Source organism: Tupaia chinensis, unplaced genomic scaffold, assembly GCF_000334495.1.
Source record: "Tupaia chinensis unplaced genomic scaffold, TupChi_1.0 Scaffold000545_1, whole genome shotgun sequence".
In the NCBI taxonomy this organism is placed as follows: Eukaryota; Metazoa; Chordata; class Mammalia; order Scandentia; family Tupaiidae; genus Tupaia; species Tupaia belangeri.
The window spans coordinates 3,101,588-3,128,617 of NW_006160057.1; the positions used below are offsets into that span (position 1 = coordinate 3,101,588).

Genomic DNA, 27,030 nt, shown 5'->3' on the forward strand with positions numbered 1-27,030 from the left:
CAGGAATGAGACCACAGATCGAGAGGTGTGTGTCCCTCTGCTCCCCTGCCCGGTCCCTGCTGAGTGCTAGGGAAGGGGAGGGAGGTAGGGTGCAACAGTGGGGCATGTGGAGTTCAGCTCCACTGCTCCTCTGGAGCACTCAGAGGAGACCGTCTACGTGTTTGAGGTGATCAAGGAAACTTGGTTTAATAGTGAGACGAGACGGAGCCCCTTGGAGTAAAACACTCTATGGTCAGGTCGGCCTGTGTCTGGTGGTTAAGGGAGCCAGATTCCACTTCCTGACTGTGGTCTGTTTCCTGGCCCTGATGGCTTGTGAAACGCAGCAGACCCGTGTGTGTGTGCCCCAAATTCCGACAGGATGCAGAAACGGAGAAGGGATTGCAGTGTGCGCATGCCCCTGGAAAGTACTTTCTTTCTCTCCTTTTTCTGTCTCTCTGTCTTTCTCTGGCAGGTGTATGTGCCCTTTGGCAAAAGCAAAAGAAAATACTCCATGGTCCACATTTGGGTGAACACGAGACCCTGATAACCACTCAGGATCAATTCTTGGGTCTTTCAGAATCCTGGGTTTGCCCTATTGCAAACCTGCCCCCTTTAGGCCCCTTGAGACCTCACAGTGACTTTGAGGGGTTGAGTTGCTAAGAGATAGAGAAGGCAGACCTTGGGGAAATGAAGGAGAGAGTAATTTGGAGCATTGAAAGAGAATGAGAGAAGCTGCCAGAGAAGAGCAGAAAATGGCCAAGGGAGGGGGGGAGAGAGAAATGGGCTGTGAAAGACAACAAAAAGCAAAAAGATGAGCAGTGGAGGAGGAGGGAGAAGGACGGAGGAATTCCAGGAATAGAAATCAAAAGGAAAGAACTGTCTTCACGCAAAGTTATATTTAAACACAATTTCAGATTTGCTTGTCAAAATGCCACGGATCAGAATCGGGCTGGTGTCTCTCTCCTTCACTTAATATTGTTTTTAGGAATGGTATCTGTGGTTTTCACCTGCTTGACTTCACTTTATTCTCCAAGGCCTCTCCTACTGCAGACAAAATGCCACTTCCCCGTCTGGCCCTGTAGCCCAAAGCTAGAGCTTTGCATCTTGACAGCTGCTCCCAACCCTTGGGCTACTCATTTTCCTTCGGGAGGAAACAATCATTCTTTGCCATAGGGCATATGCACTAATTGGAGAGAGAAGGAGAGAGAGAAAGAAACAGTGAGAGACAGTGAGAGGGAAAGTGAGAAATCACTCCCCAGGGGAGATGGCCACGCTCCAATCCATTCTCCTTCTGTGATTTTGGGCACGCATGTACATGCACCCAGTGTGATTTTCAAGCTGCCAGATCCAGGATTCAAACTATGATTATCCATGTGGAGAGTCCAGTGCTTTAACCACCATGCCAACTGCTGACCCCCAGGAGACAATTGATTCTTAGGAAATGAAAAACAAACAAAACAACCCTACTAAAGCACCAGTATTCATATGGTACATAACCAGATACACAGCATTATCTGGGCGCTATAATTTCTTGGATATAGGAAATAACAATTAGGAAAACAAAATGCGAAAAGGCTGCTTAGGGACAGCAATAATGGAAAAGGTTGAGAAACGCTGTCTTAGGCTGATGTATTTCTTATGCAAAATCGTGCCTCTGTGGTGTGTACAGTGAAATACAGGTCTAGTCTGGAAGTGGTTGGCCTGCTGTCTCTGCTGCTGGGGACTCTTTCAGTTTCTCTGTTTTGGCTTCCTGAAAATGGAGCCACGCATCGCTTCACCTACATGGTCCCTCTACACACCACCAGGAGCTGACAAAAATAGAAGCAATGATCACTATTGTGTTTTTTTATAAAAAGAAACCGATTGAAGCAGAGCACAGTGTCTTCTGAAAATGTTGGGGAGAGAAGGGTCATCTCTGTTTTACTTTCTGGAAAATAGGCCTTTAATAAACACTACTTGTTGATGACATCAGTGGTGGAGAAAAGAGAAGCCGCAGCTGTCTCTTGCAAGTCGGGTGTGTCTTACCTCGGCCCTGGTCACGATGATGCGGATCAGTGTCTCCTCGTCAGTCCCTGCGCCCTTCATGGACTTGTACAGGCGGTCAGCAAAATAGCCCTCGCGGTCCCGGGCACATCTCACTGGGTAGGACGAGGGAAAAAAGCTTTCAGCTTTTATTGAATACCATGGAGGCCCTCTGAAGAAACAGAGGTGGCTGAGTGTCTCCTGGCTGCCCTTGGAGCTAACCGAGTTGTGAGGCAGAGGTCTGAAAGGAGCTAACTTCACCCTATTGTGGAATGTGATCTAGAAGATTACTGGGTCAGGGCAGCTGGGCTCTTCAACCAGAGCTGGGTCAAAATCACTTCAGATGGATAAGAGGACCTCCTGGTCTTTGCAGACCTCCCAGAGCAGAAGACCAATGGCTCTCCTCAGTGTCTCCCTGCAAAATGAATGATCTCACCAACAGAAATAACATTTTACTGGGGCTGGACAGTGGTGCAGTTTTAAAACAATGCTCTGTGGGGCAATCCCACACAGGAAGGTTCTTGGTTCAAGGCCAGAGACCTTCTTGAATATGCCGGGCATGTGTGTGCCCATGATCTGGGGCTGGCCAAGGCTGGGGTTGGATTGCAGCATCAATACCCTGTTGGGGGTACTGTCTGTCTATCTCTCTTTTCTTACTCATAGAAGAAATTAAAAAAAAAAAAACCAAAAACCAAAAAACCTTTTCATGTCTAAATGAAATCTCTCGTACCAGAGTAGGGTTCCAAGAGAAACACTGATTGGGCAGCAATCTTGCTGTAATAAACTTCATAATCTTGAAGGTCTACTCAGACTGTGGGCTAATTTCTTGTGTTAAATAACCTTCCTACCCTTTGTTTTTCCTTACTAGGCTTGACTCATGAGCCTCACTCTGAACCTCTTCCAAGTGCCTCAAGATCTTCTTAGTCTGGAATGTGAGCTTGATGAAATGTTTCTAAAGATCACCTTCTTCTGATGTTGTCATTCATTCTTCTACCACTACCCTGCCCCCCTTGCCTGCCAGCTTTGATCTGTCTACAGATTCATGAAGTGTTTCTAGTCATCAACCAGGTGAGGGGGCACATCTCTGTTCCTGGGGATCAATTGTTACTCCTTTGGACAGGTGGCATGGTGGTTAAGGTGGCTGAACTCTCACATGGCTGACTATAGTTTGAGTCCTGGACCTGACAGCTTGCTTTTTCACTTTCCTTCTCTCTCTCTATCTCTCTGGTCAACTTAAAAAAAATAACGACAATGAATAAAATGGAATAAAATAATTCTAAAATAATTATGGGTTTATTTTGATGCAAAAAATATAAAATCCATGTATAGTTTCTTTGCTAATATGCATTTTTATAAACTTTTGGAAGACCTCTTGTACTTGTGTAGTTTATTTTCAAGGGCTTTCCTAATCAGTTTTCCTTTCACTATTCTGGAGTACCCCCAACTCCTGTAGCTCATGGTCCCCAGCTCCAAGGTCTTGGCTTTTTCTTCCTCTGTATCTTTCTTGTGCTATTAGTTTTCATCTTTACCATAGCCTAATCTGGTATGTGCATTCACCATGGACTTTTATGCTCCTTAAGAGAAAGAATGGAGTCTTATTTTTTACTTCTGATCCTCACACCTAGCACAATCCCTGAACCCAAGAAGATACTGAGTAAATGCTACATAGTCGAGTGCCTGTACTACCATTTTCTGACTGCTCTGGTGTGTTGCTGACTTTCACTGTATGAGTACAGCTAGGACTTTGAGACTCAGAATGAAGCCAGGAGTTGATGCCTCCTTCTACTTTGAGAATCCGCCTTTGAGCCCTCAGGACAGCCATCCATGCTAGGACTCCTGTGCGTCTAGTGTGGATCATGAGTGTCGCTAAGGCACGCTTAGGGCTCCATCTATCACAGTAGAGAACCAGCTCACTTGAATGTGAAATGAGGATGGACTAAAAAAATAAAAATCAATTACTGACATTGTTTTAGGATAAAGACATACACACACAAAAAGTTTGGCACCTGGAGTACATTTTTTAAGTTCCAGGGCTGCTGCTTCAAGTCATCCTTTTCTTTTTGGGGATACGTCTCTGCATTTCTTATGCCCTTTGGGATGGTGCCTTGGCTCCTCACCATAGGAGTATGGACAATGGACAATGCCTTCTTTCCAGAACTTGCGAAAAGAAAAAGGGAGTCTGCCAGAATTTGCTCCGTGCTGTTATCTTTGCTATTTCCTGCCTTTGGGCAACACCTGGAGAGAAGGTCTTAGAATTTGGATGGTTGGTTGTCAAGATCTGGGCTCCCTTCCCTCTCTTTCTAAATAGGTCACATTCTTTGCAAATAATGAAGAGGACCAAACAGACAAAGAAACCTGCAAGCAATAGGGTATGTGCAAAGCTTGTCCATGGGTCCTAAGCGTGGGTGCTTCTGAGTGTATCAAAGAACCACCTACTGCTGCCTGAGATTAGATAATAGTCTCTGGCTGTTGACTGATGCTCTCATGGACCCAGAATCTTAGCAGGACTGTAGTGGACACTGTAGTGTATCACCCAGATGCCTTCTTTGAAATTGAGGCACTCATTCCAAGGGTTGCTTGCTCCCAGCTGAGTCCCTCTTCAGGAATCGTTCTCTAAGTGAGAGAGGTGGCTTCCCAAGGTTGCAAATGCTCCCTGGGGGCACCAGAATCCACTGGTTGACATGGACTGCAGAGACCTGGCCCCTTTGCTTGGCTTTGCATCTCCCAGTGTCAGAGCTCTCTGTAGACCAGCAAGATCTCTGCTGTATTTGCATCACCTTCACTTTCTCCCTTATTTAACGCTGTTTAGATATGGTCCTAAAACTGTTCCCTAAAATTTTCCCACATGCAAACCTGTATCTCTGAGCCTGGTTCTAAGAAGTCTGACCTAAGACAGGGACTCCCCTAACTTGGCCTTACCGAGAGTTAAATAGGCCTTCTGCAAATCTCCAGATGTTTCCTCTTCAATAGCTTCTTCCATGTCTTTGCCGATGAGCTGGAGAGACAACCAAAGCCCAGCTGTTACTCAGACCTTTCTTTTGACCTTGCCACTCAGGCTATTTCCCCCCTAAAAACACAAAACTATTTAAATTTATCCCTGTGCCTTTGTGGAATTCCTATCCTGCTTCTTCTTTGGCCAGGCTTGGACATTGCCACCCATTCACCTACTCAAGAGGGGGCTCTGGCAGTGGAGGAGCTAGTCCAGATCTGAGTCTAATTAGAGTCACTCCCATGGCTTCAATTTCTTCGCCGATAAATTAGGGAGTGAAGAAGCAATTAATATATGCTATAGCAATAATTCTTTACATTTATACAGTGCTTTGGTTTCCAGTGTGTTTTTATTTTAATTCTTTCCAGTTCTGGTTTCCTAGAAGGCTGTGTTGCAGTGATCCAACCTGCGCCTCCCTTTGCTGGGACTAGAGACTCCGCTGCTTAGTTTGGATGAAGTAAGTAGAGAGTGTGAAGTTCATGATAAGGACTTGTTCCAGCGTTCTTGACAGAGTAGGGCCACAAGGGCAGGAAGCTGGGGGGCTGACTATGTCCATACCCCATTTTCCTTCACTCTGGGGTGATTGCAAACCGTGGTGTATTCACCACTGGCTCACATGTCCCTCTGCCTAGCATTATACATTGGGTTTCTTTCCAAATATTTACAGAAGTTGAAGTTCAGAGTAAATCGTGACTATCCTTAACACAAATACTGCCTGAGCCAAACTTTGCAGCAGGCAGGCAGAGAGCAGAGTGCTTTGCTGGATTTGGGGAAATGCAGTTAAACATGAGAAATACTGAAACTTCTTTCTTAGAAATTACCTTTGAGGACATGACACAATTGTTTCTACACATAATTGGGTCTGTTGAGTACATTCCAGTGGAGTTGATGTAGTTTATTTTGAAAATACAGGTAAACAAAATACTCTTTGTGATGTAGGCACAATGGATGTGAGGGAAGGAGGTCCGGATGTACTGAGGCCCTGGTGCCTGACCTCCTAGTCATCATCCGTGTATCCAGAGGCCTTGGTCTGTGGCAGTGGAGACCAGATTAAAGAAGAAGGGAACTGGGGTTGGCTTGTAATCCTGTCCCTTCCTTAGCTGTTCCCAGCCTTTCTTGGGTTTGATGGGAGTTGCTATGTCGGAAGGGACTGGTATCCTTATCCCAGAAACAAGGTTCTTATTCTGAGATTGAGACTGAGATTGCATTTCAAGAGGACCTTTTGTTTACATATGTCTGTGTTTGCTTAAAAAAAAAAAATCCTAACATTAAACCACTTTCTGTTCCTATTGTTCATAGCCACCCGGAACAGTGTTTTTCAATGTCCTATAGATTCTCACCCTGCAGAACAGATGAAAGCAGAAAAGTGGGGTCTGTTCTGGGGAGGCAAGAGGTGGGCTCCTTACCCTGCCCCAGATGTTAGGCCTGTTTCTGCTCTCTCAGGGTCTTCCTTGCATGACTCCAAGGGGTGCTATTCACAGAGTACAACCAGAGGGTATCACCCTCTTCTCTTCCTGCCCCACCCTGCTCCTGGTAGCTGCTGAGGCATTTCCACAGGCCCTGTGGAACACAAGCTAAAAACAATTGGCCTGCGCTACTGGGACTCTGCTCTGCACGCCTTTCACTTCGGTTACAGGAACAGTTGATTCCTAGGATCTCTGATCTCAGTACAAAAACACATTATGAGGGTGGATTCTAAACAAGTCTCAAAGACTAGATAGACAGCTAGTTATGTCTGGAGCAGGTTCTTGGAAGAATAGTGAAGACATTGCTTTCCTTTAAAATCTATTCCTCCATGTTGGCTGAAAGCCAACAGCAGAGCCCTGTGTGTTTCGGCTTTGACCATAGGGTTGCAGGGGACAGGCTCAGGCCAGCAGATGGCATAGCAGTTGTGTCACTGGACTCTCACATGGCCAACTGTGGTTCGAATCCCAGACCCGGTGGCTTGAAAACCATGGCGGGCACTTGTACATGTGTGCCCAAGTTCTTGGGAAGAGAATGGAAGAGGAGGGATTGTGGCATGGCCATCGTCTCTGGGGGGTAATTTCTCACATTCCCTCTCGTTGTCTCAGTCTCTCTCTGAGCACAAGTGCCCTAAAGCTAACACCTCTAAAACAAAACAAAACAAAACAGGCTCTGGCATGGGCTACGGAACATGTGCAGGGGAGGGACGAGGGATAAGGCACATGCAGAGACGCTGGCCAGGCAGGCTGAATGTGCACCTACTGTTCATTCTGAGCCCTGTTTGGGGCACTGACTTTGGCTTTGTAATTATGCCATTTTTATACATTTGGTAAAGTTTGAGACTATAATAATCTTGTATGGTGCAGCAGTCTGAGGAATGTTGAGCTGGTATTACTTAGGGTGTCAGAAGTGAAGAGTCAGGCTAAGAAGGCAAATAAAGAGCAAAACTGAAATTTTGTGCTAAAAAAATCCAACTCTATGGCAGGACAACCTATGTTACATCCCACATACTGGTGATCTCACACTGGCATGCTAGCGGTTTCGGCCACAGACCATCAGAAATGTTATAGAACCTGGGTCCTAAGGGCAGGGCAAACTCTAGAAAATCCAAAATGAAGATCAAGGTGAATGATGCTCAAGCAAAGTTTTTGGGATAGATGAAAAGGTAGCACTTTGGAGCTGGTTTTATGTAAATTTGTAGATTTCCTTCCTGTCCATTGGAGTTTTAGCTCTGACATTTGGCACTGTTGGTTCATACAGGGAGACTCCTAGCAATTGCGAATGTTTATTAAGTGCCTACTGCATGGGTGCTTACTTCTGTCAATTCATTTGAATTAGAAACTTTTTTGGGGAAGGTCAGAGGGTGCATGCACTTGCCAAAAAGAGAGAAAGAGAGAGGAGAAAGTACCCCATGGTACCTTCCTGGGCTTCATGGAACACAATCCCCGGGGGGTGCTATCACACAGTACAATGAGATGCTATAGGGAGGCCACAATCCCTTCTCCCCCATCTCTCCCTCCTTTTGGGATTTTTGGGCACACAGGCACAAGCATCCAGTGTTTCTCTCAAGTCATCAAGTCTGGAATTTCAGCCATATGGTTGACCATGGATCCAGTTGTTCTAACCACCAGCCCATGGAACCAGCCTAAAGTAGGAACTATTGAGTGGTCAGAAAAGTCATGAAAATATTCTAAGCAAAAATACATTGTGACTTTTCTGACAACCCAGTATTAGTGTTCCTATTTTAAGTTCAGCAAACTGAAGCCCCAAACACTTAATAATTGGCCCAAGGCCACATAGTTAGTAGCTTAGAGTTGACTTCTCAAACTTTAACATGCATTGGAATCAACAGGAAGATTTGTTAAAACGGGGCTGGGGGACCAGCAGTTGGCATGATGGCTATGTCACTGGACTCCCATGTAGTCGACTGCAGTTCAAGTCTTGGACCTGATGGCTTGAACTCATGCTGGGCACGTGTGTGTGTGTTCTCAAAAATCCCAGGAAGAGAATGGAGGAGAAGGGATTGTGGTGTGGCCATCCTCCCTGGGGGAGTGATTTCTCGCTTTCCGTCTCTCTGTCTCTCTCTGTCTTTCTGGAGAGTGCACGTGCCCTATAGCAAAAACCTCTCAAAAAACAAAAACCAAAACAGAAACAGCAAAAAAGGAGTAGTAAGGACCCCACCACAGGGAATCTGATCTGGTGGGTCTGGAGGGGATTTTAGAGTTCTTGTTTTTAATAGGTTCTCAAGTGATACCAGTGCTGTTTGGAGAACAACTCTGAGCTACTGGCCTAGAGAGGGTCCTGGCAGGTAGTAGTGGTTTACACACACACACACACACACACACACACACACATACTTTCACATGTATGTGTGCTTCAACAGTGATTGTCAATGACAGCCCTCTCCAGAAACTCCCTTGGGGGCCCTCCCTGTCACGTGGAAAGAGGACCTCAGTCTCAACCAGGGAGAAGTCCTCCAGCTTGAGGCTGCGTGGCTCCAGGCACAAAGACCAGGGGACTGCAGGGTCAGCTGCCTTTGATCATGACTCTGGGCACGATTTGAAAGCAGAGGGCCCTAAAGGCTTATATACAGCAATGATAAAATTCCAAAACTTTATTGTCTTTTCATCTGCTGGCAACACATAGGAAATGCTATTTCGAGTGAGGAGCAGCCAGCTCCAGCGAGGTAGGAACTCCGGCCGGGAATCTTGGAGTTCTCATCCACTTTCGGCTACTGACTTGCTGTGTGGTCCTGATAAGTTACAGATGGTTCCCTCTCAGCAGACTTCCCTCGTCCAGCAATGCTGGGTCACCGTACTGCCCAGTGTACATGCTAGATACAGTGTTCTTGAGCATTTGAAATGCGAGGCAGGGCAAAGAAGTGTTTCAAATAGATACGAGCACTCTAAAAATATAAAATAAAGAGACCCTGCCCACCAAAAAAATCTGATACCCTAGAAAAGTCTTCTTGTAAGTCAAGACAGCTCTTCTGCTAAGTGCTACTAAGTGCTCTGTAGTAACTAGCTCATTGTGTCAATTTAAAATGATTGTGAGATTATAAGATAATTTAGGGGTCAGCAGGTGGTATGGTGGATAAGGCGCTGGACTCCCACATGGCGGACTGCAGTTCGAGTCTCAGACCGGGTGCCTTGCTTTCTTGCTTTCTTCCTCTGTCTCTGGTGAGCCCTCTAGCTCTCATGGACCCATTTATTTATTTTTATCAAATAATAAATAAAATGAATAATTATTAAAAATTGTTTACACACATCTTTTCTGAAAGCATATTCCTGGGGGGTGTCACATCTGTCTTGAGAGTTGTAGGCAGTGTTAGCCCTACTGTAAATTGCAATAATAATGAATGAGCGTGTATATGCTGACCACAGGCCAGATACTGTCCTGAGTCTTTAACCCTTCAGATAACTCCATGAGGGTGTGGTGGTGATGTTCATGGTCCTAGTACAAAAAGGAGGGAGGGATGTAGTGGTCACTTTCTGGTGGTAGAACCTGGAATTGGACCTGGAGCCTTTGACTCTTTTTATTTTTATTTTTTTGGAGAGGTTTTCACCATAGGGCGCGTGCATTCGCCAGACAGACAGAGAGAGACGTAGAGACAGAAAGCGAGAAATCACCCCCCAGGGGGGATGGTCACGCCGCAGTCCCTTCTCCTCCGTTCTCCTCTCGGGATCTTGGGCACGCATGCACTCTACGTGCATGGCATGAGTTTTAAGCCACCAGGTCCGGGACGCGAACTACACGGGAGTCCAGCAACATAGCCATTACGCTAACTGTTGGTTCCCAGACCCTTTGACTCTTGAGCTTGGCTCCTAAATACGACACCATTCTGCTTCCCTACCCTCTGCTGTCAAGCCGGCTTTCACTGGGCACTGTTTTGGGGCTGGGAGAGTCTTTGTGGGGGACTGTCCTTTGCATTGTAAGATGTTCATCGTCATCGCAGGCCTTGACCCACCAGATGCCAGTAACACTGCTCCCTCATCCTCCCAGCAGTGGCAGCCTCAAAGATTTCCAGACATTGTCTGGCATTGTCTGACATTATCCCTTGGGTGGCCCCCAATCGCCCCCAACTGAGCACCACTATTATGAAGGATCTTCCAGTTCCAAACCCAAGATCTCAGCTTCTTTGGGTAATAACTCAGGATCCATTTCCAAGCGACCCCTCCTGCCCCAGCACGGGTACTTACGATCTGATAGGCTTGAAAGGTGGCTCGTAACTGCTTGAGGCTCCTCTTGGCCAGGACCTCATTGAAGGCGAGCTCATCAGTGCCCCAGCGGCCTTCCCCTGCCTGAGGGTTAAATGCAAACATTTCGAAAAAGTCTTTTAGGAAAAGACTGAATATACAATGACACAACCAGTTCTCGCTCTACAGGAAATGATCAAATATAGACCAAATAGGAAGTCAACTGGATGGACTCAGCACTCTTCTAACCGTCAAGCATACTGTACAAACTTATGTATTTTAGTTACGTACTTCCTTATTCCAAATAATAAACGGACGCGGTGGCTAACTCCAGAGCACACAGATGGGGACGATTCTTTACGTGATGATCTATAAAGATCTGAGCGATCGACATCTCTTTCACTGTCGTTGCTAGAAGGCATGTGGCTCACCAGAGACAGAGGGAGAAAAGGAAGCTCCTCCAGGGGGTGTAGTCACGTCACAATGCCTTCTCCTCCATCTCTCCCTCCTTGTGGGATTTTGGGAATGCATGCATGTGTGACCTCAAGCTACAAGGTCTGCAACCTGAACTGCACAGTCTCACATGAGACCTGGCTGCCCTAACCACTAGGCTACAGAGCCAGCCCCGCATCTACTAAAGGTCATACTTCCTTCCTAAGAGACTCACATTTGCATGAAACAAACATTTGTTGGAAATAATGCTAATTAGGAAAAGAACTGGTGAAGACTGGCACATCCGCCCACTTACATCATACAGATCTTTGGCATCCTGACCAGCAAGGTCTTTGTCCACGTCATCTCCTTCATCACGATTAGCCTAGACAAATTGACACATTGTTATTAACTGGAGTTCCTGCCAGACCACAGAAAACAAGAAGAGAAAGTCCTGGAAAATGGGGGGTGGGGGAGAGAGTGGAGGGTTCTTATTTTAGAGGAGTGGCCTGAAACTTGGTTCAGCCCAGAGAAGGGAAAGAAGACCTGCTCTTTGCTGCCATCTTTTGGGTACAACTGATAAACAGAGCTTCTGGGATGACATGTTCTCTCCCTCTCTCCCTCTCCCTCTCCCTCTCCCTCTCTCTTTGGTAGAAACTGTGACTTCTGTCTCCAAGCAGGCTCATAGCAACCTCTGATGTCCTCTAGAGTGAATTCATTGTGAGGCAACCTGTCTTCCTTCCAAATGACCAAATGTCACTACTCAGGGTTCTAGTGCCAAGACCTTCCACTCCAACCCTGAGATTGGTCAGGGCGGGTCACAGAAGTCTAACATAAGCTCTTGTGGTGGGCAGATCATCCTGAGATGACCCCACAGCCCGTGCCCTTGTATAGTCCCCTTCATAGGTAAGCCCCATGAGTACAAGATTCTACTCCTACAATTACCCCGTTGTTGGATGGCAAGGGGATTTTTGCTGATGTAATTCAGGTCCTCAGTCAGTTGAGTTCGTAGACAGGGAAATTATCCTGTGTGGGCCTGACCTAATCAGATGAGCGCTTCAGAGGTCAGAGACAGAAAAAAGTCAGAGAGATGAGCTCCTACTGGCCTGGGAAAAAATTAGCCACATTGTGAACTGCCAATGGGACCATGTGGCAGGGAGGTGTGGATGGTCTCTAGGAACTGATATGGTCTCTGGTGACAGTGAGAAAACAAGGACATCAGGCATGCAGCCACAAGGAAATGAATTCTGCCAATAGCTGGTGAGTTTGGGTGAGGGCTCAGCTTTAGAAGAGGGCATCCCTAGCTGACACTGATTTTAGCCTGGTGAGACCCGGAGCATAAGAGTCAGCTAACCTCACACCTGGACCCCAACCCATAGAATCTATGAGCTAATAGATCTACGTGGTTTTCAGCTGCTAAGTTTATGGCATTTGTCACACCCTTCCTCTTGCAGGATAAGTCACCTCTTTTTGGTACTGTGCTGTCTATATTGGGGGACACAGACAGAGGAAACACACACAGCTCTCTCATGGAGATGGGTGTATCAGTGAGAACACAGATGCTGTCTGTCTGGAGGCCCAGGTATGGTGTCCTAGCAGGGCCAATTCTGAAAGCCCTGTTTTCCTGGCTGGGTTCCTTGCAGTGGTTTCGTACAGGCTTAGACTTGGAGTGAATCCTAGAAGTAAGTGTAGAGCTGTTTTGTGGAAAGTGTCCTGCTTGGGGTCAGATAGCCTGAGTCTTCCTCTTGGGCTGTGTTTAGTGGCTAGGTTACCCACCTTCTCAAGGGCTAAGTTTCCTCACTGGCAAAATGAAATAGCTATGTGTAATGAATTCATTAACCAAAAGGGATCGTAAACTGCAATGACTAGGCAGACCCAAAGATTACTTCCCAAGACCATAAAGGAGGTGAGACCTCTTTACTCTTACCTGTAGCAGGGACACCAGAATTTTTTTTAGATTTCCACTTGTATCATCTTTGACATCTGATTCAAGACTCCTGCCAAATACTTTTGAGGAAGCAAAAAGGAAGGGCGAAAGTGGGTGATTTAGTTTCCCAGAAGTATTTTGAAAAGGAGATACTTTAAAGCCCGAACAAGGGGTCACTTACATCTTTGGTAGGCCTCTTTGATGGCAATGATTTCCTAGGGAAGGTAATTAAAAAGAAAATCAATACTCCAAAAGGGAGTAATCAAGAACATAGTTGACATACAGAGAGAAGAGACAGAAGTCTGTCTCTGAACACAGCAGCCTTGGTGAATTCCTTCTGAGACGGAGCATATCCCTGGTGGTGTGAAGGGGACTCTGCATGCAAACATCACAGACACACAAGTACCCTACGCATACATTCTCCTTAGTAAAAAGAGAAAACACAACAGATAAACTTATACCTTTCCTCACCACTTCCTTGTGCAGTCTTATACCCCTAGCCCTGCCTGGGTAGCTAGTATTCAAAAATCTTCCCAAGAATTTTCCTTTGCATTTGTGTATTTTCTTTGCACATGGGTATTACTAAAAATATTAGTTTGTTGGAAAAGTCATGACTTTTCCAATGACCCAATATATAGAATCGTTTTGTGTATGTGTTATTTGTTCAGAAGGTAGACTGCTGTGCCTCTCGTGCTTTGACTTGGTTTTTCACTCAATAATAATGTTCTGGAGATCCAGTTATGCTTGTATATAGATAGTTACCTCTTTAAAAAAAAAAAATGTGTTTTTTTTTTTTGCCATAGGGCATGTGCACTCACTGGAGAGAGACAGAAACAGTGAGAGGGAAAGAAGTGAGAAATCACCCTCCAGGGGGATGGCCACACCACAATCCCTGCTCCTTCATTCTCCTCCTGGGATTTTGGGCATGCATGCACATGTGCCTGGTGTGAGTCTCAAGCCACAAGATCCAGGATTCAAACTGTAGTTGGCCATGTGAGAGTCCAGGGCCTTGACCAGTATGCCACCTGTTAGCCTCCACCTGTGGTTTTTAAAAGGCTCCATTTTGCTATAGTTCCTTAACTAGCCTCCTATTGATGAACGTATAGGTTGTTTTCAGTTTGCCTCTACTTTGAACAAAGCTTTATTCAGTAGGTGAGTGCACGGCTTTCTCTCTGGGGTGTGCAGTGAGGGGAATTGTTTTATATTTCAATGACTTGTGCCAAGTGGCCCATCTCAGGAGCTACCTCAGGTTACATTTGAGGCATGTCCTCAAGCCATTAGCAGCAAGCAGGTTAAGATGAAAATCACTGGGCAGTGATGGGATAAGACAGTGGGGACCGCGGAGAGGAGGAGCCTGGCTGCTGGGCTTAGATGGGAGGTAGGAAGAGAAGGCCAAGGGTGGGGGAGGCTGGCCACTGTGATTGTGCTGTTCCTGCCCCTTCCTCCTCCTGCCAATCCACTACCTGGATCTGCCAGAAGTCAACCCTACTTTCTCCAGTTTTCTTCTCTTAATCGCAAGATCTTTTTGATTGAAAACGGCTTTGCTTGTTGCTAAAGGCAGGGGCCTTAAAGAAACAGGCTGGAAGATGGGAGAGAAGAAGGGAGGCTGTGATCGAATCAGACTTTAAAGAATAATGAAATTAACTGTTTTTGTAAGGGCAGATGCTGATTGCCCCTGACATTGGATGCCTCATTGCTGGGACCTTGTAGTTCGGATGTTGAGTGGGGAGTGTCGAGTGGGAAGGGGGGGAATGTTGGGGGACTTTTGGTGGGGAATGTTGTGTGCTCTTGGCCTAAACCACTACTACTTGGTATCTGAGCTGTCATTGCTGGGACCTTGTAGTTCAGATGTTGAGTGGGGAGTGTCGAGTGGGAAGGGGGGGAATGTTGTGTGCTCTTGGCCTAGACCACTACTACTTGGTGTCTGAGCTGAGCCTGCTCTGAGCCACAGTCCTAACCTGAAGCTCCTTGAAGTGCAGGGTTTCTGTTATCTTGGGGAAAGGAAATACGATTTTTCAGAAGAGGGGTTTGCAACTGTGGTTCCCAGTTGCAGTGGCACTTTGGTAAAAATGGCTGAACAGGGTGAGAGGTCGCCCACACTCAAGGCTTCAGGTCTCACATCAGTGTCAAAGCGCTGCTTCCATTTTCCCTTGTTATCTCTTTCTCACTGGGAAGCCTCAAGAATGTTGGGTGTTTCTGGCATTTTCCGTGGTGGGTTTCCCCCATTCTATGGTGACAGAAGAGGAGGCGTTTTGTTATTGTTGATTTGTAAACCCATTTTACTCTTGGTGCATTCTTTGGCCCTCCTGGCTTCTGAAACCAGAGATGTGTGGGCTCCAGTGGGGCCTTAGCACATGTTCTTCTCATCTCCTGGCAAAGTGGCTGTGTCCAAGGAACAGGGCAGAGGGTTGCTGATGGGGTGCAGAATCCTCAGGGAGCTGCTGGGGTGTTAGCTGGGATCCTGTGGCTCTGCTCACCTCCTCGTCTTGTTACAGTCTTCATACTCTACTCTAATGACGGCCCTGGGCATGGGCATGGCAGTGACCTCAGCAGCTGCCCACTTACTGCACTACTCATGCCGAAGACCACAAAGTCAGGCCGGGAGGGAGGGGTGAAGTCGAATCTTGCCTCTTGCATAAGGTTGTACATTGGACAAACTAAAGCTCGATTGACACAGCTCTTCTGGAAGGATCTATTCTGTCACGCCAGGGGCCACGACACCTGATCTCTGGAAGACTGGAGGAGATGTCCCTCTTGCATAGGTAAGCAGACAGGTCTCTTCCCAGACACCTGCTCACCCCATAGATAGAATGCAGAGGAGCAGTTTCCCTTCCGGGAGCTACATGTAGACTCGCCCTCCAGGGCTACGTCCCAGCGCTTGGGACTGACCTTATTGGTTCCTGTGCACAGGGTCTCGATGAGCACAGACTCGTCTGTACCCAGACCCTTCATCGCCTTCTGCAGCTGCCGGGCGGCGTACTCGCTGGGGCGGTCCAGAAGGGCCAAGGCTGTCTTCTCGAAGTTTCCACTCAGCTCACCCTTGAGCACCTCCTCCAAGTCCTGTAGGAAGACAGCGAAAAACTTGAGTGGACATGGCCCTGGGGGAGAGGACCAGATATCTGCTTGTACTGCTGCACAGATTTGGGATCAATAAGAGACCAGCAACCTGCTCTAGAGGAGAGTGCGCCCCACGGCTGCCTGGCCGTCTCCCCCAGGACTGGCAGGGAAGAGAGCCCATGCTTGGGGTTGGAGACCCCAAAGATGGATCATGATAATAACAGCTTTTGCAGAACATTTTAGAGTTTAAAGAACTTTCTCAGAAGATTCTCAAGACAGCCCTGGGGAGCTGGCAGGAGAGGTCTGGCAATATCCCCACTTACTGAACATTAGAGATGAAAGGTTTGCTCCCAAATGTTGAGCTAGAAAGGACTGAACACGGGTCTATTATCTCTAGGGGGAAAGAGATAATTTGTCATCCAAACTGGGTTCCTTTGAAGGAAAAAGGGACCACTGTTAATTGCAGGGGATGGGGGAATAAGCAAGGACACTCTTGGGCAAAGTAGATAAATAGCCATTTCGGTTATCTTGTCAAATCCTGAAAGGGATGCACATGGGAAAAGTGCAGACAGGCAGAGGAGTGTGTGAAATTCTCCCTAGTGCTGTTTTTGGCAAACATTTTTCTTCTTTTTTTTTTTTTTTTTACGTGCCACAGGGTACTTGCACATGCATGTACACATGAGAGAGAGCACTCTCTGATGGGGCCTGGTCACACTGCAATGCTTTTCACTACATTTCTCAAGCCTCTGGATCCTTGGCAAGCATGCACGTGTGCATGCTTGGTGGGTTTTAAACTTCTGGGGTTAGGATTAGAACCATGGTTGATCATGTGGATCTGGCTCCCTCCACATAGCACTTAACCACTGCAATAGGGGGCCGAACTTGTCTTCATCTCTTCTTAGAGCACCTCTTATCACAAGAGAATTAACTGTCTTCGCCTGTCTATCCCCCTCTGAGGAGATGGTTTAATAAGGAAAAGGTCAAGAAGAGGCATTTGGTCTAATGAGAGTCACCAATATCTCAGCTTCAATGAATAATCTTCATGCGGAGTGACAGCTCAGCATCTCAAGGATCCAAACTACAGCCTGGGCTGGGCCTGGCCACTCAGTCACGGTAGCTTTGGGACCCTGGAAATGTACTTAATTTACCAACTATCTGTTTCCTTCTCTAAAAAAATAAAGCAAATATGGGACCAGCAGATGGCGTAATGGTTACATTGCTGGACTTCCATGCAGTCAATTGTAGTTCGAGTCCCAGACCCAGTAACTTAAAACTCACACAGGGCATGTGTGCATGTGTGCCTGAGTCCAAGGGGAGAATGGAAGAGAAGGAATTGGGGCCTGGCCATCTTTCCTGTGGGGCAATTTCTCACTTTCTGTCTCTATGGTGAACACTTGTGCCCTACAGCAAAAGATCTCTCTAAAAATAAATAAGAACAAAGCAAATAATATTTACCTCATAGGAGTGTTGAGAGAATTGGTTAAGATAATCCAGGTAAACACCAAACATGGAGCCTGGTACATTATAAATGCTCGGGACCAACAGTTAGCATAATGGCTATGTCGCTTGGCTCCCATGTAGTCAACCGTGGTTTGAGTCCCAGACCTGGTGGCTTAAACTCACGCTGGGTGCATGTGCGTATGTGCCCAAGATCCCAAGAGGAGAATGGAGAAGAGATTGCAGCGTGGCCAACCCCCCTGGGGGGTGATTTCTCACTTTCTGTCTTTCTGTCTCTGTCTTTCCGGCGAGCGCACACACCCTATAGCAAAAACCTCTCAAAATACATACATACATCCATAAATGCTCAAGAAGTGTTTATTATTATTATCTCATGCAAGTCAACGATCTCACAAATGAACTTGTAGGCTCTAGCCTTGAGAGAAAAAGTCCAGTTGTGTTGTTTTGAGACAGGCTCTTGATGTTATAATTCTCCTGCCTCAGCCTCCTAAGTTGCCAGGTCTACAGATGCCCACCCCCATACTCTGTCTTCAGTTGGATCTGGAACTGAACTCGAGCCTCCGCTGTGGTCCCAATCTGCAGAGCACAGCACCTTTACGGCTCATGTCTTCATGGCTGGCCCCATTGCCTACTCTTACAAGTCACAGGCATAAAACAAATCCTGTGTATTTCTACTGCATTTGAATAGAGAAGCGGGCTCAGCATACCTTGAAACTTATCCTTGGCACTGCCTGCTCATAGGCTATGTTTCCTTGGGATGATTATTCTCTTTGGAGCTCAAAGATGTGAGGACTTAGATGTGCTATCTCTAACATTTTCTAACTTTGGGTCGTTGGGAATTTAGATGACTTCTGTGGCCTTGTGGCTCTCTGAAACACAGCTGACAACTGGAATGTAAGTGAATGATGAGCAAATGAAGGTCTCATGAAGTTTTGCACTAGAATATGCCCACTTTATTTTACTTTTTCACTAAGGGCATGTGCACTTGCCAGAAAGAGACAGAGTGGCAGGGAGAGAAGAAAGCACCCCTCCCACGGGGAATGGTCACGCCACCATCCCTTCTCCTCCATCACTCTCTCCTTCTCAGGATTTTGGGCACACACACTAGTATGTTTCTCAAGCTGCCAGTCCAGTCTGAGATTTGAACCATGTAGTTGGCCATGTGGGACCTGCAGCCTCAACCGCCAGGCCAGAGCTGCATGCCCACTTTAATTTTAGCACAGCGCCTAGGCTCTTACTTTGAACCTATTTACTCTTCTTTCAGACTGTCTGAGAAGCCTTGTCTCTGACTTCCCACACTGGGAGAATGGAAGCAGATATGACTTGGGTGTTAGGCACACTGACAAGGATGACAATTCAGCTTCATTCAATTCAGTTCATATGATTTATTGAATACTATACTGAATGCAAAAAACATGGGTACCTGGCCAAAGTCTAAGTAGGGAAATCTGTTTCTTTCTCTGTCTCTATATCTACTTAGACCTATTGTGATTGAATCTGTGTATGTTTTATAAATATAGAATAAATGTATAATAATTGATATTCTCTTTGCATATTTGTAATTCTAATGACATTAAGGAAAGGTTAGGTGGGGCAAGCTGGTGGCATGGTGGTTAAGGCCCTGGACTCCCACGTGGCCAACTATGGTTCAAGTCCCGGGCCTGGTGGCTTGAAAACCATGGGGCATGTGTGTGTGCCCAGAATCCTACAAGGAAAATGAAGGAGACAGCATGACCATCCCCACTGATTTCTCACTTTCTCTCTCACTGACTCTCTCTGGCAAAAAAACTAAAAAAAAAAAAAAAAAAAAAAAGGTTAAGTTACACACATTACATATTAATAAAGAAACAAGAAAACCTAATCCATGTTTAACCATTTCCATAGATAAAAGTATCATCAACAAAAAGAATTTAAAAACAAGAGAGAAAGTATAAATAAAGAAAGAGGTATTGATGATTAAAGAAATGGAGGGTTTTTTTTTTTCCAATTTTCTGTAACAGTCACTTCAAGAATGTATTATTCTTGGAGGCCTTAATAAATAAAAATTTCATGTATAAGACCTACTGATTTTCAAATCACCAGCCTATCTTTAAGTTAGTATGTGGAATTAGTCCAAATTGAGCAGAAAAAATGACTATGAGTTTAATAGAAAAATAAAGACAATTTAAGAATAATGAGCTAAAGAGTATTGCTTTTATAGGCTATTAAGTTAATGAAGCAATTTCAGTTTTTCTGAAGTCAATTTAAGTTTTAAATTGTCTTTTCAGTTGTTCTCCTGGTTGAAGTCAGTAAAGCTATAAAGGTCTTCTCTGCTACCTTGAGAACATCAAGGCACAGCAGTCAAGGCCAGGTGTGTGTACGCACTGCCAAGGGCCCCGGGATCACCTTGCCGAATGTCGCCTTGTACTTCTGCTTGATTTGCTGCCTCTCATCCGATGTCCTGTTTGACAAGATTTCAATGATGGCTACTTCATCAGTTCCTAAGGTGCAGGAGAAAAAAAGACACTGTGAACAGGAAATATAACTAAGTCATGACTTAAGGGTTAAAGGAGATCAGAGACGGGACCAGCAGTTAGCGTAACGGCTATGTTGCTGGACTCCCATGTAGTCAACTGGTTCGTGTCCCGGATCCGGTGGCTTAAACTCACACCAGGCACGTGTATGTGCATGCCCAAGATCCCAAGGGGAGAATGGAGGAGAAGGGATTGCGGTGTGGCCATCTTCTCTGGGGGGTGATTTCTTGCTTTCTGTCTCTCTGTCTGTCTCTTTCTGGAGAATGCAGGCACCCTATAGCAAAAACCTCTCAAAAAAATAATAATAAATAAAGGAGATCAGAGGTTTCCAAAGCAGAACCAAATGGTTCTGCTTCTTTCTACTCATTCCAACAAATATCCATGGAGGCCTCATATAGCATGTGGCATGGTGCTTGGCACTTTGGTGGAAAGAAAATTAGCATGACCTGTTCCTTAATTTCATTTATTGAGAAATGAAAACTCAAGAGAGAAAAGGAAAGTGTGTCCACACAAGATATGTACACGAATGTTTCTACTAACTCAAAGGTAGAAACCACTCCAGTGCCTGTCAACTGATGAATGGATAACCAAAATGTGGTATATCCATTCAATGAGGTGTTATTTGGCTAGAAAATAGAACGAAGTGTTGATACATGTTACAACATGAGCGAATCTTGAACACTACATGACGTGAAAGAAGTCAATCACAAGACCACACGTGTAACTTCACTCACATGAAAGTGCAGAATAGGGAAACTGATAGAGGGAGAAAGTATATTAGTGACTTGGAGTGAATACCAACATGGAGTGATAGCTAAAGGGTTTGGAGCTTTTCCTTTGTCTCTTTTAATTGCCAGAGGATGTGTGTGCTTGCCAGAAGAGAGGGAGAGAGAGAAGAAAACACTCCTCAGTGGGCATGGTTACCCCACAATCTCATCTCCATTTCTCCATCTTGTTTAGATTTTCAATATCCATCTCTCAGCATCCTTGATCAGCCCTTCTTTCACTTGCTCTTTAAACTCATTTTCCAGTTCTTCTTTCTAGTTGTGGTCACTTCTATCCCAGAGGACCATTACCCTTTGGCTGATGAATCCTGGATGCCACCCCCCCCCCCCCACCCAGCCCTTTTCTTTCCGCTAGATTCAGTCCTTATTTCCAGCTACCTGGGACCATCTGCCCGTGGAACTTCAAAGACATTTCCATTTGCAGTGCTGCTAAAGCAGAAATCATTTGATCTAGCCTTCAATCCACTGCCTACCCAATTACTTGAGCTTAGTGAATAACATTACTTGGATTAGAAAATTCAGAGACATGCTTCAGGGCCCACGTTCTGTCCCTTTTATTTTCCCAAATCTCCAAAAGTTCCTATGAGACAGTCCTTTCATCTGCCTCTCTTTATTTGTGTCCCTCCTGCCTAATAGGCCCTAGTTGTTCATAGTCACGGTGCCTGGCTCTGCTCTCTGCCGTGCGTGCCCTACGCTGTCATTGGAATTATCAATGGGAGCATACACGACTCATCTCACTCCATAATTAAAGACTTTTAGTGATTTCCGATGTTTCTTAGGGTTAAAGCAGATCCATCTCTGCATTAGCAGACACAAGGCTCACTCACCTTGTCTTAACCACATTTATTAGTAGACCAAGTTCTGTTTTTATAAACCTTGATGAGTTAAACTTCTACTTCCTCTGTTCTTCCATAGCACTGTGTGTGGCTGTGGGCGTGTAAACTCCTTGCAGTGATTATATAAGACTGCATGGACTGACATCCTGGGCCTTGACCTGGGCCATAGGGAGTGATGTATATGGCTACAGAGCCACTTATTGCCACCTTGCCTGTGTTGGTGGGGTGTTGGGTCTATCTGGCCCACCAGATCTGTGCTTTCTGAGGTGGTAATATGCATACCATTCAAATGATAAAATATGATCTGGGGAGGTAGATATATGATTGTTTTTTATTTTAATAAGTATGTATTTATTTTAGTGCAAACTGGTTGATGTTTCATGAAGGAGCAGAGGCTGAAAATGAGTTAAAAGACAAATGCTAAGTCAATAGTACTCAGGATGAGAAAAAATCACAGGAGAGAATGGAATGATTGAGGTCTGTAAACCCTACTATGGGCTGTGAGCTCTTCAACGACAAGGTCAAAGCTTATTTGACTTTGAACCCCTTCCCACACTGGGTTCCCTGCATTTGCTATGGCTTCAGTTAGTATTTTCCAAATAAATACTTGTTGAATTTGTCTTACACTACTTTAACTCAAAGAAAGGTGCAGCTGAGATCCTGCATGGCCATCAAGCCTCTCTCGAGGATGTCTCAATGCCTTATGTGGATGGAAAACTCTTAGAAGGCATGGTCAACATCCTGGTCTTCAATTCTGTCCTCAGAACAGCCACCTCACTGAGGGTCATACATGGAGTTGAGGCTGAGTCATGTCATTGGCCTCACAATGTCTAAGGGAAGAGGCAAATATTTCACTATCAAGTTTGATTTATGTTTGAAGACTTCAGAGAGCCCAGGAGCCAGGCTGCATTGGAGGAAACAAGAAGGGCCTGCTTGACTGTAGGGTAAGGGTGATGTACACAGAAGGCTCGACATTTATCAGACTTACTGAATGTACCCACAAGGCTGCTGGGTGATGATGAGACTGCTTATCCCAAGGCTGGGAGAAGTTGCAACTAAAGTTCTTGATTCTTGTACAACAAAGAGCTGAAAAGTCTATGCCCTGTGCTAGTTCCCATGACTCCCATCCAGGTAGAACCAGCAGTTACTCAAGATTATTCCACATAGGAGAGGACCTTGGGGCTGTGATCTGGTTGGAGGGAGGAATAAGGGAGGCTAGGGGGCTGGCTTGAAGCTGCATTTGCATAGAACACACACTAATTTATTTTCTTGGTTTACATGCTTATTTGGGGGCACCTTCATTAGAGGCTGATGGAGAGTAAGAATGGGCTAAAGCCAGTTTCCTGACCCAGTGCCCGAGATATCAGCCAGATCTGCTGCTGTTAGAGAGCTGGGTGAAGGCAGCCAGCTGGTTATACAGTGGGGTTTGCAGTTTCCAGGAGAAGCACCTCTCTCAGTCTTCAAATACCTTCTCTACTGTTCCTATTATAGGTTCTAAGGTCCCCACTATTTGAATCACTTAAGCTAAGGCATTCTTTCTAGAAAGCACCTTTCAGAATCAGTATTACACTGAGTAACACATTAGCTTAGGCAGAGAATGACTCGGGGAGATGGACATTTTTCTAGCAGGGTTAGAAGCACATATGGCAGAGGGAGAAACATAACGTTTAGAGCCAGACAGAGTGTGGTTGGAATCTAGCTCTACCACATCCAGGTGAAAAGACTCTGGACTTATGTCAGACCTATGTTGTCCAAGACCATAGCAGATGTGGTGAGCTGCATTGGAAATGGGGCTAATTCAAATTGAGATGTGCTATGAGGGTACAGTACAGGTTGAATTTTGAAGACTTAGTATAGAGAAAGTGTACAGAGTATAAAATATCCCTTAATAATTTTTACATTACTTGTCAAAATGAAAATGTTTGGGGGTGAAATAAAATATATTATTAAATTTAATTTTACCTGTTTCTTTTGACTTTAAAAAAATATGGCATTTAGCAAATTTGAAATTGCATCTATGGTTTTTTTTGTATTGGGTTTCTGGAGAAGTCATGATATACTTTTCTGTTTTTCTATTGAAAAATGTGTCATAACTTTTCCAACAACCTATTATTTTTATGGAGCAATTTAGATCAAGAGCCTCACCTCACAGGCCCCAAGAGATGGAGGTTATATCAATACTGACTTCATTGAGAAGATGAGATATGGGGTTCTGAAAATCATCCAGATAGTAGTAAAGTTCTGTACCGATGTTGGCACTTCGTCCATCCCAGGCTCTGTAGCAGTGTGTACATTTCCACCAAAGGGGATATACTGGCAGAGTCTCTCATCTGATTTTCTTCTGTATACGGACTTTTGGGAGTACCCACTATTGTGGGTTAAATTTTGACCACCTAAAACGATATGTTGAAGTCCTAATTCCCAGTACTAGAGAATGTGATTTTATTTGAAAATAGAATCTTACGGAAGTAATCAAGGTTGCGTGAAGTCATTAAGGTGAGCCCTAATCTGAAATGACTGGTGTCCTCATTAGAAAGAGAAATTTGGACACAGTGGCAGATGAGCACACACAGGGGAGATGACATGAAGACACACAGGCAGAATAACATGTGAGGACAGAGGAGTGATTGCACCTGCAAGCCAAGGACTACCTGAGGCTGGAAGGGAGGTGTGGAACAGTTCCTTTCCTAACACCTTCAGAGGGAGCATAGTCCTCCCGATCCCTTGACTTTTGGACTTTTGGCCTCCAGAACTGTGAAACAATACATCTCTGCTGGTTTTCAGTTCTTTGTCATGGCAGCCCTAGGAAATTGATATCCCCAATATCCTTAACAATGTTTAAAACTTCAAGATGGGAAGCCAGCAGGTGGTGTGGTGGTTAAGGCGCTGGATCCCATATGGCCAATTCTATAGTTCAAGTCCTGGACCTGGCAGCTTAAAAACTGTGTATATGTGTGTACCAAAAATCCCAAAAGGAAAATGGAGGAGAAGGGAATATAGTGTGGCCATCCTCCTGGGAGGTTATTTCTTACTTTCTTCCCTCTCTCTCTGGTGAGTGCATGTGCCCAGTGGCAAAAATATAAAAACAAACAAACAAACTTCAAGACAGAAAGTAGAGAACCTTTGTTTAGGGCCCAAAGTCTAGAGATTCCTGCATTTGTCTGTTCCTGGTCCCACTCTCACTGCCTGCAGCTACACTGCACTTGGTAGATTTTGGATGGAATGAATGAGTTGAACCTCGATGAGACTGCTATCCAGCTGAGAAATCAGGGTCCTCAAGGAACCAGAGATGGGGCAGACAAATTGATACCTCTGGCCCATTGGTATGCGGAAGGGCTGAAGGGAGCTGGCTGGAGCTGGGAAAGGGAAGAGAAAGGAGTCCTGGCAAAAACTCGAAGAGTTTCACCCTTGCCTTGACTCTGGCACCAGCCCTCACAGCCATCTTTGAGTAGACAGGGACTTAGGAAAAGAAGCAAGACCTCAGGACAGAGAGCTGTGCTCCATTCCTGGAGTGGCCACCAGCTCTGTGTCCTTGGACTGTCCACTTAATAGCAAGGATTATTTCCTCTTTGCTTCTGGAAATGTTTAGCTGTTTGATTCCAGCTAGAGGAACAGAAAAGTCTAGGATGAGTTCACCTGCAAAAATGCACGAGTTAATTGCCTGCCTTGTTCTGGATTGGTTCCAACACTGTTATTTATGTTGCTCCTCTTCATTTCTTTCTGCAGCATCACCTACGTAATGTGTATCCGATTACTTTATGACATTGTTATGATTGTTGTTTTAAATTCTGAGTGTCAGAAACCTCACCTAAAAAGGGATTTCTTTCTCTCGTAATTGTCTTTCGATTCTGCCCCTTTCTTTACATTCAGGCTGTTCCAGTCCACATGCAGCGTCTCAGCATTTCAGGCCTGGATCCTGAATTGCCATCCCTAGAGGAGCCTCTCTGCCTCCAGGTGGCCCATTCACTGTATTGGGCCAGCCAGAAATCTGACTGGCCCCTGGTTCCTCCTTTTCTCTCATTGCTCATCCAGTTAGTCACTACCCAAGCCACTCCTCTCAGAGTCACCCATTCTCTCCACCTCATGTCCACTACCGTGCTCAGCAAAACTGCTGATACTGTTCACATGGGGAGTTCCTGCCTTCCCCTGGCCTCTTCCTGTGAGCAGTCACTGTCCCCAGATTGACTTTCCTGTAGTGAAGATGGGCCTGGTCACTCCTCTGCTTCAAAGCTTCCAACATAAGCCCCTTCAGCGGCAGAATAAAGTCTTAGCTCTTCTGTGGGGCACACGGGGCCTTCGGAGTAGCTCCTACTTGCCTCTCAAAGTCCTGTCCTCTGCTCATCCTCTCCCAGGCCCCCTTTCCATCCACTCAGTAAATGATTTGCAGGTCCTGGAACAAGCAACACTGCATTTCTCCCCACTGGGTCTTTTGCATGGGAAGGGAACACCCTCTGCCTGGTCCACCTTTCCTCACCTCCACCCCATTCGTCCTTCAGGACTCAACTCACCAGATGAACAGATGAGGCACCTTTCCTCCTGCATCTGTCCCTCCTATTGCTGGTTCTTCCTGTCTCTGCCATGACACCCTGCAAGTTCCATGGGTGCAGGGTGTTTTTCTCACTGCTCTATCTACACAGAAGGGTCTCAGTAGAAGCCTTGCTGAATGAGTGAATGCTTATGCACATGGATATACAAGTGAATGAATGATGTTTGCCCATTAGTAGGCCAGGACCCAGTCTTTGCATGGTGTAGGTTGCTTGTGCTCCTTAGCTGGGCCATAGGTAGAAAGAGCCAAGAGAAAATCCTCTCTACTCTGATACCATAAGTAAGTCATATCTGAATAATCAGGACAGTGGAGTTAATATTTTTAAAATAATGTTTTCCAGGCTTTTTTCTTCTTATAATGCTTTAAATAAAAAAGACAGAGAAAAAGGTGGTCCTGGGATGGGCCAGTCACGGCCTGGATCTGAAGTGGGGGGCATGAAAATGACTGCATTTTCCCTCTTGTCCTTTCAGTCCAGGTCTCAGGCTTATCCTGGGGCTGTTTCCACTTCCCGACTGAGAAGCGACTTGTGAAGGGTGACCTCACTCTACATTTCTCAATGTGTGTGTCATGTAACAATTTCCTGTAAATGCTTACAATGGTTGGAGACACAGGGGCCAGTCCCCAAAGGTTCTGGGAAAAACTTTGAAAAGAGCGAGAAAATAAGGAGCCTCAACTCCTGACTGTGCATTGGACTTTGTAGTCATTACACAGAAGGGTCAGACCAGAGAGATAAGCAGCCTCAGGGAGTGCTTGGGGGCCTCCTCGGTTTGGCTTCCCCAGCAATTTTCTGGGGTGTACTGAGCAGTATCGGTGGGGTTTCAGCAGG

The 27,030-nt window shown here is 45.6% G+C and overlaps 1 protein-coding gene across 2 annotated transcripts in view; it reads right to left on the bottom strand.

Annotated features, from left to right (window-relative positions):
• The window catches only part of ANXA13 (annexin A13), a 57,826-nt gene that overhangs the window by 2,526 nt on the left and 28,270 nt on the right, over positions 1–27,030 (bottom strand). For both annotated transcript variants that reach the window (XM_006157537.3, XM_006157535.3), the window contains 8 exons: positions 19,910–20,004; positions 15,899–16,069; positions 13,191–13,224; positions 13,010–13,089; positions 11,399–11,467; positions 10,654–10,755; positions 4,921–4,996; positions 2,005–2,117 (listed from right to left, as the gene is read on the bottom strand). In XM_006157537.3, coding sequence (XP_006157599.1) covers positions 2,005–2,117; positions 4,921–4,996; positions 10,654–10,755; positions 11,399–11,467; positions 13,010–13,089; positions 13,191–13,224; positions 15,899–16,069; positions 19,910–20,004 — 740 coding nt within the window. The remainder of the gene's footprint in view (positions 1–2,004; positions 2,118–4,920; positions 4,997–10,653; positions 10,756–11,398; positions 11,468–13,009; positions 13,090–13,190; positions 13,225–15,898; positions 16,070–19,909; positions 20,005–27,030) is intronic.